Genomic DNA, 15,052 nt, shown 5'->3' with positions numbered 1-15,052 from the left:
GGACCTGCAACACATTATTGTAAATGTACAGCTGCTGTCTGACATGTTCCATTCAACTGTAACACATTTAATGATCTGTAGAACATTAAAACAAAACATGAATACGTTATGAAATTAGCTCTAATTTTACCATGGGCAGTTCCCAGTTTGAGAATAACCAGTATCTTCAGTTCTCATAGGAGTTGATGCTGTGAATGGAGAATAAACATTAATTAAATAGACACATAAATGGATGTGAACAGACCCACAACTCTTTGATGCTCCTTTAGTTCAGTAAATGACAGTACCTTGAAAAGGCCAGTAGGCTCTGCTTTACACTGACAATGTACTGGTGTAAACCCTCTGTTATGCCCGGCCTAGGGGATACCCAGCACAACATAAAAGAAAGTGACTCCCCCTTTCCCCTCTCCCAAGGATGACCACCCTCATTAAAGCTATAACAGCATGGTGATGCCCAAACTACTCTTACATACAGCAGTTAGCAATGCATGTACACTGTCTGAATAGTTTTAGCAGTAGTATAGATACAGAACAATAAAACACAGGAGAAAATGCTAATAACTAACTAGCTCTCTGGTTAGCAGAAGAGTTTGCATTGAAATGAATAAAACAGGAGGAGATGTGTGAGAGCTGCAGCATGTTGCACAGTACAAACCACAGCACACACAGGTGTCTGTAAACCTGGACACACGTCACATATAATAATATAACTCTCCAGTACAGAAGAGACACTTCAAGGCTCATTAAGCAGACTAGATAGAGACAGGCTGATTTAAACTGTGCTGTTTGATCTCAACAGTTAAAAGTGATATTTGCATCATTTAATAATTGTAACTATAGAGACAGAGAAGAAACAAGCTCAGTCACAGCTTGTCAGCATGAGTGGAAACAACCGTTTCACAGTTTGTCTTTAACACGTACAGTAAAGGAGAACTGTTGCTGTGATGGCAGAATGTAGTCAGTGTTGTAACCACATTGATGCCAGAGCTCATGTGTGGACGCACAGCAGCTAGCAGGTGTCATATAGTGCATAGTGCACCCAGAGTGTTGGAGAAGTTGCAGAAACAAGTTCACAATGTAAATGCAACGTAACCATCACAAAAGATATTGTTAATATATTATTTTAATTCTTTTTTTTTAAACACTGCTATCACTGGTGGTGTCAACTCATTTGTGTGAGAAACCGAGGAAAAGCAAGAAAATCAACCAATAATTCTCTTTGATTTCACATCATGGACACCATGGGCGTCATTAGGCCTGGGCATTATTAATCTTTTTTAGAAAAAATCCCCTGATCTATTCATGTTTAATTCATGCTTTAAAGCCCTCAAAAATGTCATGATATAGTTGATCAGAAAAATGCAACACATTGTAACCTATATAGAATATATATATAGAAGGAAGAGACATCACTCTCATCATCACAGCGTTCACATTGTGCATTGGGGCTAGACTTTGGGGACAGTTGTATTGAAGTGAATGGAGCAGGCATGGAAAGTCCCACTATAAACCATCATACAGTGTCTGTGTTGTTTCACCTTTGATTGAAAAATGCTTCCACAGATTGCAAAATCGAACGCTGTGATGTGATGCGATGTCTTTTCCTTCTTTATAGGTTCCTTGTCTGTTTGTCACTCAAGGCTAATGGTGAAGTTTAACAATTCATGAATTTGCTATGGGGGCTGCCTGGAACCCTCTCAAGGACCCCTGGTGGTCACTTTGAGAACCACTGATGTAGTTTTTTCAGTATTCATCTCAATTTGCTTGAAGATTGTGCAATTGGCTGTTGGGGGGGGGGGGGGGATCCCATGGGGACCTCCCTAAAGAGGGCTGGGCTAAGCCCCCAATGTCTTCAGACCCTAGAAACGCCCCTGATGGACACAATATGGATACACATATCAACAGACAAACACAAATTAAACTATTGTCTGAAACATTTAATTGTCTCATTATTAGAATGATCTGAACATTGATGAGCCAAAGTGACTGAGGTGATTTGAACTGCAGCTTGACTCAGGATTACATCTGTATCATCAGTAATGATGCTGTGATACAGTTTCAGTGAAGAGTTTGTGTCAGTGAGCCAGCAGGCTGAAGGTTAGAGAGGATCAGTTTCAGTGAAGAGTTTGTGTCAGTGAGCCAGCAGGCTGAAGGTTAGAGAGGATCAGTTTCAGTGAAGAGTTTGTGTCAGTGAGCCAGCAGGCTGAAGGTTAGAGAGGATCATTATAACTAGTTTGTGTCAGTGAGCCAGCAGGCTGAAGGTTAGGGAGGATCATTATAACTAGTTTGTGTCAGTGAGCCAGCAGGCTGAAGGTTAGAGAGGATCATTATAACTAGTTTGTGTCAGTGAGCCAGCAGGCTGAAGGTTAGAGAGGATCATTATAACTAGTTTGTGTCAGTGAGCCAGCAGGCTGAAGGTTAGGGAGGATCAGTTTCAGTGAAGAGTTTGTGTCAGTGAGCCAGCAGGCTGAAGGTTAGAGAGGATCATTATAACTAGTTTGTGTCAGTGAGCCAGCAGGCTGAAGGTTAGGGAGGATAAGTTTCAGTGAAGAGTTTGTGTCAGTGAACCAGCAGGCTGAAGGTTAGAGAGGATCATTATAACTAGTTTGTGTCAGTGAGCCAGCAGGCTGAAGGTTAGAGAGGATCATTATAACTAGTTTGTGTCAGTGAGCCAGCAGGCTGAAGGTTAGAGAGGATCATTATAACTAGTTTGTGTCAGTGAGCCAGCAGGCTGAAGGTTAGAGAGGATCATTATAACTAGTTTGTGTCAGTGAGCCAGCAGGCTGAAGGTTAGAGAGGATCATTATAACTAGTTTGTGTCAGTGAGCCAGCAGGCTGAAGGTTAGAGAGGATCATTATAACTAGTTTGTGTCAGTGAGCCAGCAGGCTGAAGGTTAGAGAGGATCATTATAACTAGTTTGTGTCAGTGAGCCAGCAGGCTGAAGGTTAGGGAGGATCATTATAACTAGTTTGTGTCAGTGAGCCAGCAGGCTGAAGGTTAGAGAGGATCATTATAACTAGTTTGTGTCAGTGAGCCAGCAGGCTGAAGGTTAGAGAGGATCATTATAACTAGTTTGTGTCAGTGAGCCAGCAGGCTGAAGGTTAGGGAGGATCATTATAACTAGTTTGTGTCAGTGAGCCAGCAGGCTGAAGGTTAGAGAGGATCATTATAACTAGTTTGTGTCAGTGAGCCAGCAGGCTGAAGGTTAGAGACGATCATTATAACTAGTTTGTGTCAGTGAGCCAGCAGGCTGAAGGTTAGAGAGGATCATTATAACTTTACCTGTGGTTGATATCATTTTCATAGTCAGAGCTCTCTGCTGGATCAGCATACTCCCCTGTTGAAGTTGATCAGATTATTAAAACAAATCACACGTGTTTTTTTAGGTACATTTAGGCAGTGCTGGCTGTTCTGTATTCATTTCATGTTTATAATTTGTGTACTCACCATTCTCATCAACATGTCTGAGCTCAATCGAGGAAAAGGTGATGTCACCGGATCCACCTGCAGCTCCGCCTGAAATATAGATTTCCACTGGAATTTAAATCAGTCAGTTACTCACCTTCATTTGTGTGATTCTACCATTTCAAACTGCTGCATGTTAATAATAAAGTAAATACTGTACCATTTCCACTGTCTGCAGAGGGGTTGATAGTTTGATAGACATCAGCATCACCTGGAGGTCAGCAAGAATAAAGACAAGGTCAAATTAATCACTCCATGATACCAACTTAAACCTCATCTCTTCTAACACTTGTTCAAATAGAGAATGTTCAGTAGGATATCATTTTAAAAGATAGATGTATGCAAAGCTATGCCATTTTGATTCTTATTAGAGCCTTGGATTGTTTTGTAGATGTTAGTATCACATACTGGTTGTCAAGCATAAGATCCAGGTGTAAGAAATTACATCAATAGTATTTTCATACTGTAGAGCCAACAGTGGAGAGTACTGGCTTGGTTTGGTTCAGCAGTGTGAAACTTACATAAATAACGTTGTTTGTTATGTTTAGGTACGATCTGGGAGAACTGGATATGAATGTAGAACAGAGACATGATCATATGTGAGGTCTTTCCTCTCTTTACTCTAACCTTATTGATTAATTGATTGATTGATTGATTACCCGACTGATTGATTGTCTAATTTACCAGCCCAGTGGCCTTGTGGTCTGAGTGTCCGCCCTGAGACTGGGAGGTTGTGAGTTCGATCCCCGGCCGAGTCATACCAAAGACTATAAAAATGGGACCCATTTGCCTCCCTGCTTGGTACTCAGCATCAAAAGGGTTGGAATTGGGGGGTTAGATCACCATATGATTCCCGAGCGTGGCGCACGCTGCCGCTCACCGCTCCCCCAGGGGATGGGTCAAATGCGGAGAACAAATTTCACACATTGTGTGACAATCAGTGGGACTTTAGCTTTACCAATAGATCAACAACAAATTTCAATCTTTATGGCTTGGTCTTTGAAGACACACTTTCTATTGATTAGTAAGTAGTTGTTATAAATGTTAGTGTAATATTAGTTGTGAAGAACAGTCATGATGTTAGAAGACTGACCATGGAGAAGAGTGCCATATGCATTGTCTTGATCATCTCTCTGGTGTGTAGTGGAGCTCTGGTTGGTGCTCTGAGACTGGATGGGTCTAATAAATGTAGTAAATATAGTAAATAACATGGAAGTTATGACTGTTATGGTTAAGATGAGAGAATTGGTGCTGTACTTACCTGCCACAACATGGATCTGTGGAAAACACATGTGTTGTTATATATTGTTGCTTTACAAACGGCTCCTCTGTTATTCAGTGTCATGACATGAGGGAGAGTTGCTCAGTGATTTAATACATTTAAATTAATGATGTAATTATTATTATTATACAGTATAATTATATCATGATTATATCATAATTGAATAGTCAGAGTGTAATGACTCTAATATATACAGGAGAAAGTCTCACCCTTGGACTTTCTGCAGATGAGCCACAGCAGCAGCAGGAGGATGATCAGTAACATGACAGCAACCAGTACAATGATCAACCACACAGGAAATGAAGAGCTTGCAGGCCTGGACACTGCAAGTAGAGAGGTATTATTAAAACAACACCTGTGATGTCACTAGTATCAACACTGACTTATTTTAAAGTGAAATAACAGATCATGCAACAAAAAAACATTGTTTTGATTAAACTCTTAAACGTCTTTTGTCACATCCACTCTTAACTCTTTTTTTGCAGAGGGGAATGTAGGAGTGATCGTATAACATCAGTCATTCACAGCAAAACAGTTATTCTGAAGGTTACCTCCCATAATTGATGATAAAAGGAAGAAAACATATCACACAGTAGGCTGATAATGACCATTCAGTCACTTGGAAAGGATAAGAATGTTGGAACGTGTATAATCTTTCTGAAGTAACTAAAATATTTACCCGCATTCTTGTTTTAGTAACAAAAATCATAAGAAGCTGTTTTAAATCAACTCACATTTGACTGCCATCCAGCTCTGTGGTGATTCTGTTCCAGAGTGTTTACACTTGTAGAAGCCTTGGTGTGACTGAGACACAGCATGGAGAGTCATCTCCCCTCTGGTGTCAGTTTGGATGAGTTGGTCATTTTGATAGAAATCCACATTAGAAAGTAATGATTCTGTTCTGGATTTACAGCCAAGAGTGACAGAATCTCCCTCAGTCACAGGATGGACAGGACTCAGCAGGATAAGATTTCCAGCTGTGGAACACAAAATTAAATATGAAGAGTTTCAATTCAAACTAACATCTACTGTTCAAGTTCAACACAGCCTCTCATAAGATAAGCTAGAAAATATAATTCAATATGGGCCGTTTAAATAATCAGCTACCTATAAACACTGTCAAATCTGTCACAAGAGTGACAGATATTTCTTTCTTTCTTTCTTCCTTCCTTTCTGAATAGACAGGCATGTAGCATTTTGGAAACATGTCCACATATCAGGAATTTGCCAAGAAAATATAATGAAATGTTGAGTGAATGTTGAAAATAATTTCGATAAAAGAGGACATTTAGTTACAACGCACACTGAGTGATGTTGACTGCGTTGCTGAACTCTCCTGATCCAGACTCACACCAGTACACTGCACTAGATTGTATGCGGGTGATGTTGCACTTAGATCCAGTCATCCGGTTAGATGAACAGTGCGTCAAGCGTCCTCCTTTACCAAACCTCTTCACTCTCCACTCAGTAGAGGTTCCCTCACAGCTCAGAGAGACAGACTCATTGGAGAAGTGCTGCGTTCTGTTGGGACTGACTGTGATAGACGCAGATGAGAGACGATCTGAAAGACAACACAGTCAGAGGTCAAACAGAGAGCTGAGTGTTATGATTCGAACCTGCTCTAGGGTCAGGCCGTAAGAGAGGAAGGTTTTTAAAAGCCAAAAATCTGCCATTTATTTAACATAAATAAATTGTTACAGTGAAAACTGGAGTTTAAAGAAGCATTGACTTCTGTTTGGAGTAAAATAGACAATATAAAAGGGGATGATTGACAGGTCGCCTGGCCAGTGATCGTGTAGCTTGCTGATCACGGACCAATAGCAGGCGGAGCTGCGGCTCTGGGAAACCCCCATCTCACGTGAGCTGCACAATGACCCCAAGATGGCGACAGACAACACTTTGCTGCAAAACGTGAGTGTACAAAATAGTGGATGTGTTTATCCATATATGATTTAGATCAGTGCACACATACAGGGGAATGAAACAGGAAACACACAGGAATACAGTACATTACAAATACAGCCTAGGGCCGTAACAAGAGATATGAGATATTTAAAGATTTAAAAAAAATGTTTTGTAAAAAACTATCCAGCTTATTTTTTAATGCCCCGCTGTAAAATAATTATGGGTGCAAGGTCCGGTGCAGAACGTGACTGATTGTTGCAGCTGGCACATTTCCGCGTTAAAACTCCAACGCTGAGGGAAAAAAGTTGCTTGTCACAATAAATACACTCGTTTGACGACTTATTTGAGGGAATGTAATAATTGTATCTATCACATCCACTATTTATGTTGCTCTTTGAACAATTCTGGATAATTATTGACGAGATTTTTGTCAAGCTGGATGCGCTACGGGGGTTTAGGGTTAAAATCTAAGCTAAACCGGAAGTTAAACTGTGGAAGATTGTTGCTCACTTCACAGAGATCTATACGGGCTACCGTATGTTGTGTCTGTGTTGTGGGGGGGGGGGGGGGGGATCAAGAAGGGATCATGGCATCTCGAAATAAGGTGGATTGTTGGCTTTTTCAATCCTTTTTTTTTTTTTACATCTCATCAGATTACAAAGAATCAAAATACCATACAAGTAACCTACGGTATGTATATTTTATATACACGTTGATGGCTGAGCCGTCATGTTGCTGATGTAAAACGTCCTTGTGTTGTGTGGATTTTTTTTAAGCAGTGCAGCCACTTCTATAAGTGACTTTGTGTGTGTGTATGGCAAGATTTGGGGGAGTTCACGATTGTGGGGAGCTAACCCACATTTGGCGAAGACTCACTGAGATTTTGGGGGGTGCGTTCGTAAATCCAATCTGACGCTCGACACTGAAATGAGAGCGTGGACCTACGGTACATTACAACGGCGCTCCCAATTTACGACTGGTCCAGTGTGCGCTCTGGCGCTCGGAGTGACTATTTACGAGGTGACAGGGGGCTCCCCGGTCTGCACAGACAGACAGAGGCACAGGATAGGCCTTAGAGAGAGATGAGTAATGGGCTTGAGGAGTAGAGGATGATAGTGTTTCGTCGGTAACACACACACACACACATGCACACACACGGTCACACGCACAACACATTCAGGCACGCACTAGAACCCTGCATTCTGGCCTGAGCCCGAGGGGGCCCGAGGCCCAGCCCGACCCATGTGGGCCGATTTTCACATCACTAGCTAGAGCCGGGCCTGGGCCTGGGCCTGCCTGTTTTTTTTGTTTGCTTTTTTATGTTTGAACTGACATATTGTGACGTTCAAAGTGCTTTAATGCATTTTTTTTGTATAGTGTTCATTTGATAGGCTATTTGAAATGTATCAAACACATAAGGTTCGGGAGGAGGGGGGGAGGTCCGGGGTCGGGCTCGGACCCAAAATTCTGACAAGCCGTAGGGCTCACATCGGGCTCGGGCCCGAACATGTTGGGCCTGTGTCGGGCTAAGGCTTCGTTCACACAGGACACCTACACCTTGCCTACGCCTTGCCTTTACCCATGCTTTTAAATAGGCGTCCTTTTTAGTCAATGAGGCTGTGTACACAGGGCGCCTCAATGTGAACCCTGCGTGTACCCACGCCTCCCCTGAGCTGCACCGATTTTATCGTTTAGGCGTGAGTTCTATTTTCAATCCGACTAGGCGCGTGAAGGCAAACTTTTTCTGTCAAGCATGAAGGAAAAACGCGACAATATCCGTGGGAAATGGCAAAGTCAACTGAATTTCAAAATAAAATGGTCTTACTACAACAGCGTTGAGCAGAGAGAGAGAGAGAGAGAGAGAGAGAGAGAGAGTGAGAGTGATTGACGGGTGGCTATCACGTGGGGCTTTCTCCCCGTCGGTAAACAAATCTTCAGGAGAGAGAATAGCGACCGAAGAAGCAAGATGGACAATGAAAAGTTAATCCACTTAGTACAACAGCATCCAGTTCTCTATGACAGCAGTGACCCAAGAAGGAGACCTGGTTATACATATCCAGCATCAATAGGACATTAAATATATTACATTTATTTTACGTATACCCGTGATAATTCGGGACCACACGTGAAAAAAAAAAACTTGGGAGAGAGGAGAAGCGCTTGTGACTCGGCTCAGGTTCAGCGTGGAATAGGCCTCCAGTGTGATCGCAAAAGCGTGTGATAGGTTCACGCCCAGCTCAATGTATGTGCCGTCTGCCGTAGGTGCCGTATTTGAGGCCTGTGCAGGGCTCTAGCACACACCCACAGACACGTCTGGAAATTAATGACGAATTAATTGTGAGACTTGGCTTTGAAAACACGCTGCATGCATGCACAAGCCAGTAATGCACACACACACACACACGCGTGCACGCACGGATGCACACATGCACGCATGCACACACAGCATGGATGGGTGTGCACACGGACGCACACATGTTCCCCCCGGAACAATAAACTTTAACCTAACCTAAATGAATGAATGAACGAATGAAAGAAACACACTCACCTCCAGACCAGATAAACTTAGGTTCACTGTCAGTGTAAAACACTGGCTCTCCTCTCCCAGCTCTACACATATATCCTCCTGTGTGTTTCTGTCCATGAAGGTTGTAGGAACCCTCTGCAGTGCCATCGTTGCTGCCAGGCAGCAGCTCATAGGTGTAGGAGTTGGTGTAGGAGTTGTCTGAGAGTTTGGGAACAGCCTTGTACCAGTAGAACCTAAATCCTGAAGATGCAGCTTCAACCTCACAGCTCAGAGTTGCTGAGGCTCCAGGACTCAGCCATACAGGAGAGATGCTGAGGACAGGTGTGGGTTTAGCTGTTGGAAAGAAGTTTCCTCAGAATTAAGACAGGACATGGTATATAAGTTAGCTAGCCTTTTCAGTGTATCACCTGTAATGCATGGATGCTATATCTCCCAACAACACATTTAGTACGTTTTAATTTAAGTGCTGTCTCCAAATACATAATACATAATATAAAATACAATGTTAAGGTATACAGTATCTAAGTAAATAAATACATGCATTTCAAAAGGTGCAGTCCCCTTTAGTTACTTGTTTCAGACATAAGAAGAAAGCACAAGGTGACTATTAGCCTGGTAAACCATCCGGTCACGTGATGCACATTTGTGTAGAATGTGACTTCATGGATCCAGATGGTTTTAGGCTACTGCATTATTCATGGCAGACATGTTTACTATTGTCTTGTTTAGATGTGTAGATAGATGGAAACATAAAAACACGTGACATAGCGACATATTTATTATGAAGGAAAGACGATCTGACTTACGTGATACTTCCAATCTGATGTTAGAACTCAACTCTGTTGAAGAATATAGGTCACTTCTCTGTCTGCCCTTACATGCGTACTCTCCACTGTCAGACTCAGAAGCTCTGTCAATCTTATATGCAGCTTGTGTCAGATTGTTTGAGCTGGTTGTTGCCCATTCATACTGCCACTCTCCACCTCCCTGGATCTCACATGTGAGAGTGATGCTCTCTCCACTGTATATCTGAGGCCAGTTAGGCTGCAGGCTCACAACAGCGCTGTTTGCAACTGTTAATGCAGAAAATCCACAATTATTAGGATACAAATACAAATGTAAAATCAACAGAACTAATTTAGCTAATATTATTCTGGTAATCATGAATACATGTTGTTTTATTCCAAAACAAACTCACCAAGTTTGGTTATAGTGATTACATCACTGTAATCTGTGAAGAAATCCGGGTCTCCTCTCTCTCCTATGCACCTGTAGAGTCCTCCGTCTGAGACTCTGATCACTCTGTTGAGGTAGGATACACCATCCTCCTTGATGATGATCGGTGTTTTAAAGCCTGTGGTTTGTCTGTCCCAGTCATACCGGTATTTCCAGCCAGAATAGCCCTCCACAGAGCAGGACAGCCTCACACTGCCCCCTACTAGTATGACTGTTGTGTCAGCACTCAGTGTGGCCTTTGGTAAATCTGGTGTTTGGTTTAGAAGAAAAACATTGTCCAAGTAAAGTAACTATATGAAGACAAACACAGCTATACAGTATGTACACATTGTACAAGTTCCGTTCTGCCCACAGCTACTCTGTGTCACCACACTTTGACTACACCAGGCAGGCATCGGAACTCAAGTGTTTGACTTGCACTCAAGTCGCACATACAAACTGACTTCAGACTCGACTCAAAAATCCTAAAACTTTAAAAACTAGGATTAATAATCCATGCCATGGAGTCAACATTAGGGGGGAACCAAATCTGCTGGGAGGGGCCTGGAGGTTGAAACAACGTTCATTAATTAACATTAATTAAATGTGAGCATAACATATAGGCTGGACCTCTAAATGCTATAGAAGAGACACACGCTGTCACTCTTCAATTCTTCAAATAATTCTTGTGAAAAAAGAGTCTCTGTGTCCAGATAGGCTTTCTTGTGTCTGTATGTGATCTACCAGAGAAGACTCTTCCCTATGTACCATTCCCAGGTCCACTTTAATTAGACTTCATAGGTCAGAGTAGCTGTAGGCGGAGCTCTGAACACAGATTTATGACATCATCCAGTTGACCTCATTTGATTCTCTGTTCACATTAATATTCCACAATCAGCAAGGAAAGGTCCAGACCAGTTAATTTGAAAGAGTTTCTGATGTAATGTAGGTGCACAAAACCATTTTCAGAAGGTTCAATATAGTATGACAGCATCTTACCTTCCACTTTCAGTTCCCTCTCTTTGGATTCGGCACCGGCCTGCTCACCAAATTTACACTTGTAGGATCCCTCATCTGACTTCAATACTGGATAAATGGTCATGTCCTCTGTGGTTTCAGATATTTTGATTGAAGTGTGGGCTCTGTCCATTATGACTAGTGATCCATCTCTGTAGAAAGTAGCTCTGCTCACATGTCCCTGAAGACGATGCCTACAGCGCAGAGTCACTGACTCTGTCACAAACAAGACATAATCAGGACTTTCCAGGAGAACACCATCTATGAAGAAGAGGAGAAGGAGCCTGTTTCAGTCAGTCACATGATCACTTACTGCCAGTGTTGCCAACTCTTTTCCAAGGAAACTAGCTATAGAGCTGAACAGACATTTCTTGAAGCGGAAGTACATTTCTATACTAACCCGTGACCTACTGAATCATGAGTGACCATAAAACATTTCAGTTGGAGCAAAAAACAAAAAAATAAAGACGGCAAAAACATCGAAAATTCGACCATTTGAAAGTGTGTTATCAGAATTCTATATTGATATTCAGATGTATGTTTTAATTAGAATTATGATACAGATCACCATCTTTAAAATTCCCACCAATTTAATGATAAGCCTTAGAAATATTATGTTAATACAGTTCACACAAGAAGACCATGTTTGCAAGTCAACATATTAATATAAAAATCTCTTTATTGTGATAAATTAACCCCACCCTTCTCTTTTTATTGTTATCTTATCCCTATGGTTATGTGTGTTTGTGATGTTCATCCTTTAATAGTAGGATTAGACCATGTGTCCTGCTTTATACCTATTAAACACACATATTCATTGGAAAGGTATGATACAGCTTCCAACTTTGGTCAACTTAATAAAAATCTTACACTGAAAAGATTAAAATCTTACATGTATACATCATAACAGGGTTATCCTATCCATGGCTTGAACAACATCCTTAATGACTCATAAATAAGTGCTAAAGGTGACGGTCAACAAGATGGGAGTGATAATAAGTTTGACTTACCTGACACAGTCAGAGTGACTTTATTACTGTCTTTTGTATCGTATGTGTGGTTGGGATGACCAATGCACTGGTATTCTCCACTGTCGCGTGTTCCTAGAGGTTGTAATGTCATGTTTTTATGCACAGAGGGGGTGATAACTTCTTCTTGATCCCTATTTAAACTGTACAACCAGTCAGCCTCCTCTCTTTCCCTCATGTCACATATGAAGGTAACAGACTCTCCAGTAAATACATGGGACCGGTCGGGTTCAAGGGTCAGCACAGCATCTGTTCTCCACACACAAACACATACATCACTACACAATTAGAACAATTAAATACTGGAAATGGCTTTGTCTTGAGCAAGATATTATATGATGTCACAGTCATTGTGCAGAAACATGTCTGTTGCACTCACAGAATAACACCAGCACAGAGAACCAGGTGCACCCCATCCTCACATCAGCTTAGCCACTCTCTGCTTCTAATCTCTCAAGACACACTTTTTTGTTTAACCGATGGGTTCCCAGAATGCTCTGCTTCTGACCAACTGTTCCACTTCCTGTACAGAGTGAGCTTAAAGCCTCCGTGCAGGAAGACAGAGACAGAGAGCTGCGGTGACAAATATCGTGACAGTATGAGTTTGTCTAAATGAGTTTTAGACCATCTCTGCACCATTGCTGCTCTCTTCCTCTTTATTGCACGAGATCACAAAAGAATTGTAGCGTCCGAGGTTTGCTTCGAACCTCCGCTACAAAAGATTTAGCAACCATGCACAGAATCCACTCAGATATGCAAATTTACAGAAAACTAAGTCATTAGGCCAGTCAAAATATGAAAAAAGGGCACCCCTGAACAAATGAATACAAAAGGTTTTTCAATGGATTCTGTATTAGACATGTTTGAATAACATACTAAAAATCGAGGAAAATCTGACTTCAGGAAAGGGGTCATTTTCAAGATGGCGGCTGCCGGGAGCTTAAAATGGCTCATTACTATTCAACCATCTTGAAAATGACCCCTTTCCGGAAGTTAGATTTTCCTAGATTTCAATCTAGATCTCAAACACATCATGAAGGGTCGGCCAGGAGAAGAAGATGCAGACAGGCAGAGCATGTGGTTACCACTTCCCCTCAAAGCTCACCAGGTTAAGTTCATCACTTAAAAGGTATCACTTTCATAAAGGAGCGTTACACAACAACAGACATGTTGTTTTCTGTTCAAACGAAAAGGACTCTTCCTTTGAGTTGCATATTATCTGAGAAAAACTCCCTTTCTCAAATTACTATTATTATCATTATTATTATTAGCCGCCCTGGTTTCCTTCAGTATAGCATCTGTCTTCAGACACACACATTCACATATTATGGACTTTGCTCAATAAATGGATGGACCGCTGTTGGCCATTGAACGGAACAGGTATATTGGAGTAATTGGGGGTTATGTGCTCCAGGTTCACAGAAGTACATAGTTGAAGGAGAGGAGATGATCACATGCAGCACATTCAACTTGCATGTCTGTATTTGTGGTAGTACTCTTTAAGGGCCAGCTGATGGCGATGTTGCTCATCTCTCATGAGCTTGAACGTGGGGTGGTTCCTGGCCTACAAATGGTGGCGTATACCATAGATGAGATAGCACCCCATAATGCAATAATGTTTCAAGGTTTGTTTGTACACTTATTTTTCTGTAGAGGAATCACTGTCCTGGTGTTTGTTACATTCATAAAAGACTGTAACATCTCCCCACTGTTAAACCTCTCCATATCTCAAATAAAACAGAGATGTTTACAAGGATGTCCAATGCACTTCTTCCAACTTTGGGTGCTCTGTCATAAACCAATCACAATAGCACCAAACCAAACAAACCATGTGCAACCATATGGTCACTGAAATCCACAAGCACTAAACTCAAATGATAAAAAAAAAGACTGCCTGTTAGTGCTGTCTCATCGGGGGTGCACACTTGAGTGCTTTCAGAGTTTTACCATCTTTGGTTAATCCTTAGTTCAAACAGTAACCACAACCTGAACTCACCAATCCTGGAGGCCTGAACGTCCGCGGGCCGGATTTTGGCCAGTTAAATAGTGGTTTGATTGCCCAACTGATAACACCAGCACACCATGGCTAGATATACCATATGGGCAACCTAGGCAGGTGCCCAGTGGCCCTCAATATGAAGGGGCCCTCCAAAAAAAATTTTTTTTTAAATTAGCCTATTGCTATTTCTATGTGGTGCTGATGGAGAGCTCTTTTTATTGTTCCAATAAAAACTGCTCTGAGAACGCATTGTTTGCCCCTGTATTGTTTACGGTCAGATGTGGGCCGCAAACCTTTTCTTTTTTATTTTCTCCCCCAATTGTTCTTGGCCAATTTCCCCTCTGCTGCCCCGGTCCCTGCCACACCCTCTGCCGATCTGGGGAGAGCCGTAGACTAGCACCATGCTTCCTCCCACATGTGCAGTTGCCAGCCGCTTCTTTTCACCTGACAGCGGGGAGCTTCACTGGCAGGAGGCAGCACGTGGGAGGATCACGCTATTCCCACCAGTTCCCTTCCGCCCCGACCAGGCCACAAACATTTTGAAGATTTCCAAGTGGGCCTTGACTGGGAAAAGGTTGGGAACCTCTGTTCTATGGTCTCTCCTGATACGACA

General features: G+C 42.0%; 1 protein-coding gene across 1 annotated transcript; it reads right to left on the bottom strand.

Annotated features, from left to right (window-relative positions):
• Positions 1-7,604: 7,604 nt before the first annotated feature.
• On the bottom strand, positions 7,605-12,506 carry LOC310779715 (contactin-5-like; the record flags this gene model as incomplete). The annotated part of the gene is made up of 6 exons (XM_083640213.1): positions 12,423-12,506; positions 11,395-11,673; positions 10,379-10,663; positions 9,987-10,253; positions 9,202-9,513; positions 7,605-7,693 (listed from the first exon to the last, which is right to left on the bottom strand). Exons 2-6 carry the CDS (start codon positions 11,543-11,545, stop codon positions 7,605-7,607), a joined length of 1,104 nt encoding a protein of 367 aa, XP_083496339.1. The 5' UTR covers positions 11,546-11,673; positions 12,423-12,506.
• Positions 12,507-15,052: the final 2,546 nt, after the last annotated feature.

This window comes from Poromitra crassiceps (genome assembly GCF_964638095.1).
Source record: "Poromitra crassiceps genome assembly, chromosome: 7".
In the NCBI taxonomy this organism is placed as follows: Eukaryota; Metazoa; Chordata; class Actinopteri; order Beryciformes; family Melamphaidae; genus Poromitra; species Poromitra crassiceps.
Note: the sequence above shows the minus strand (reverse complement) of the source record. Positions and strands in the feature narration are given on the sequence as shown.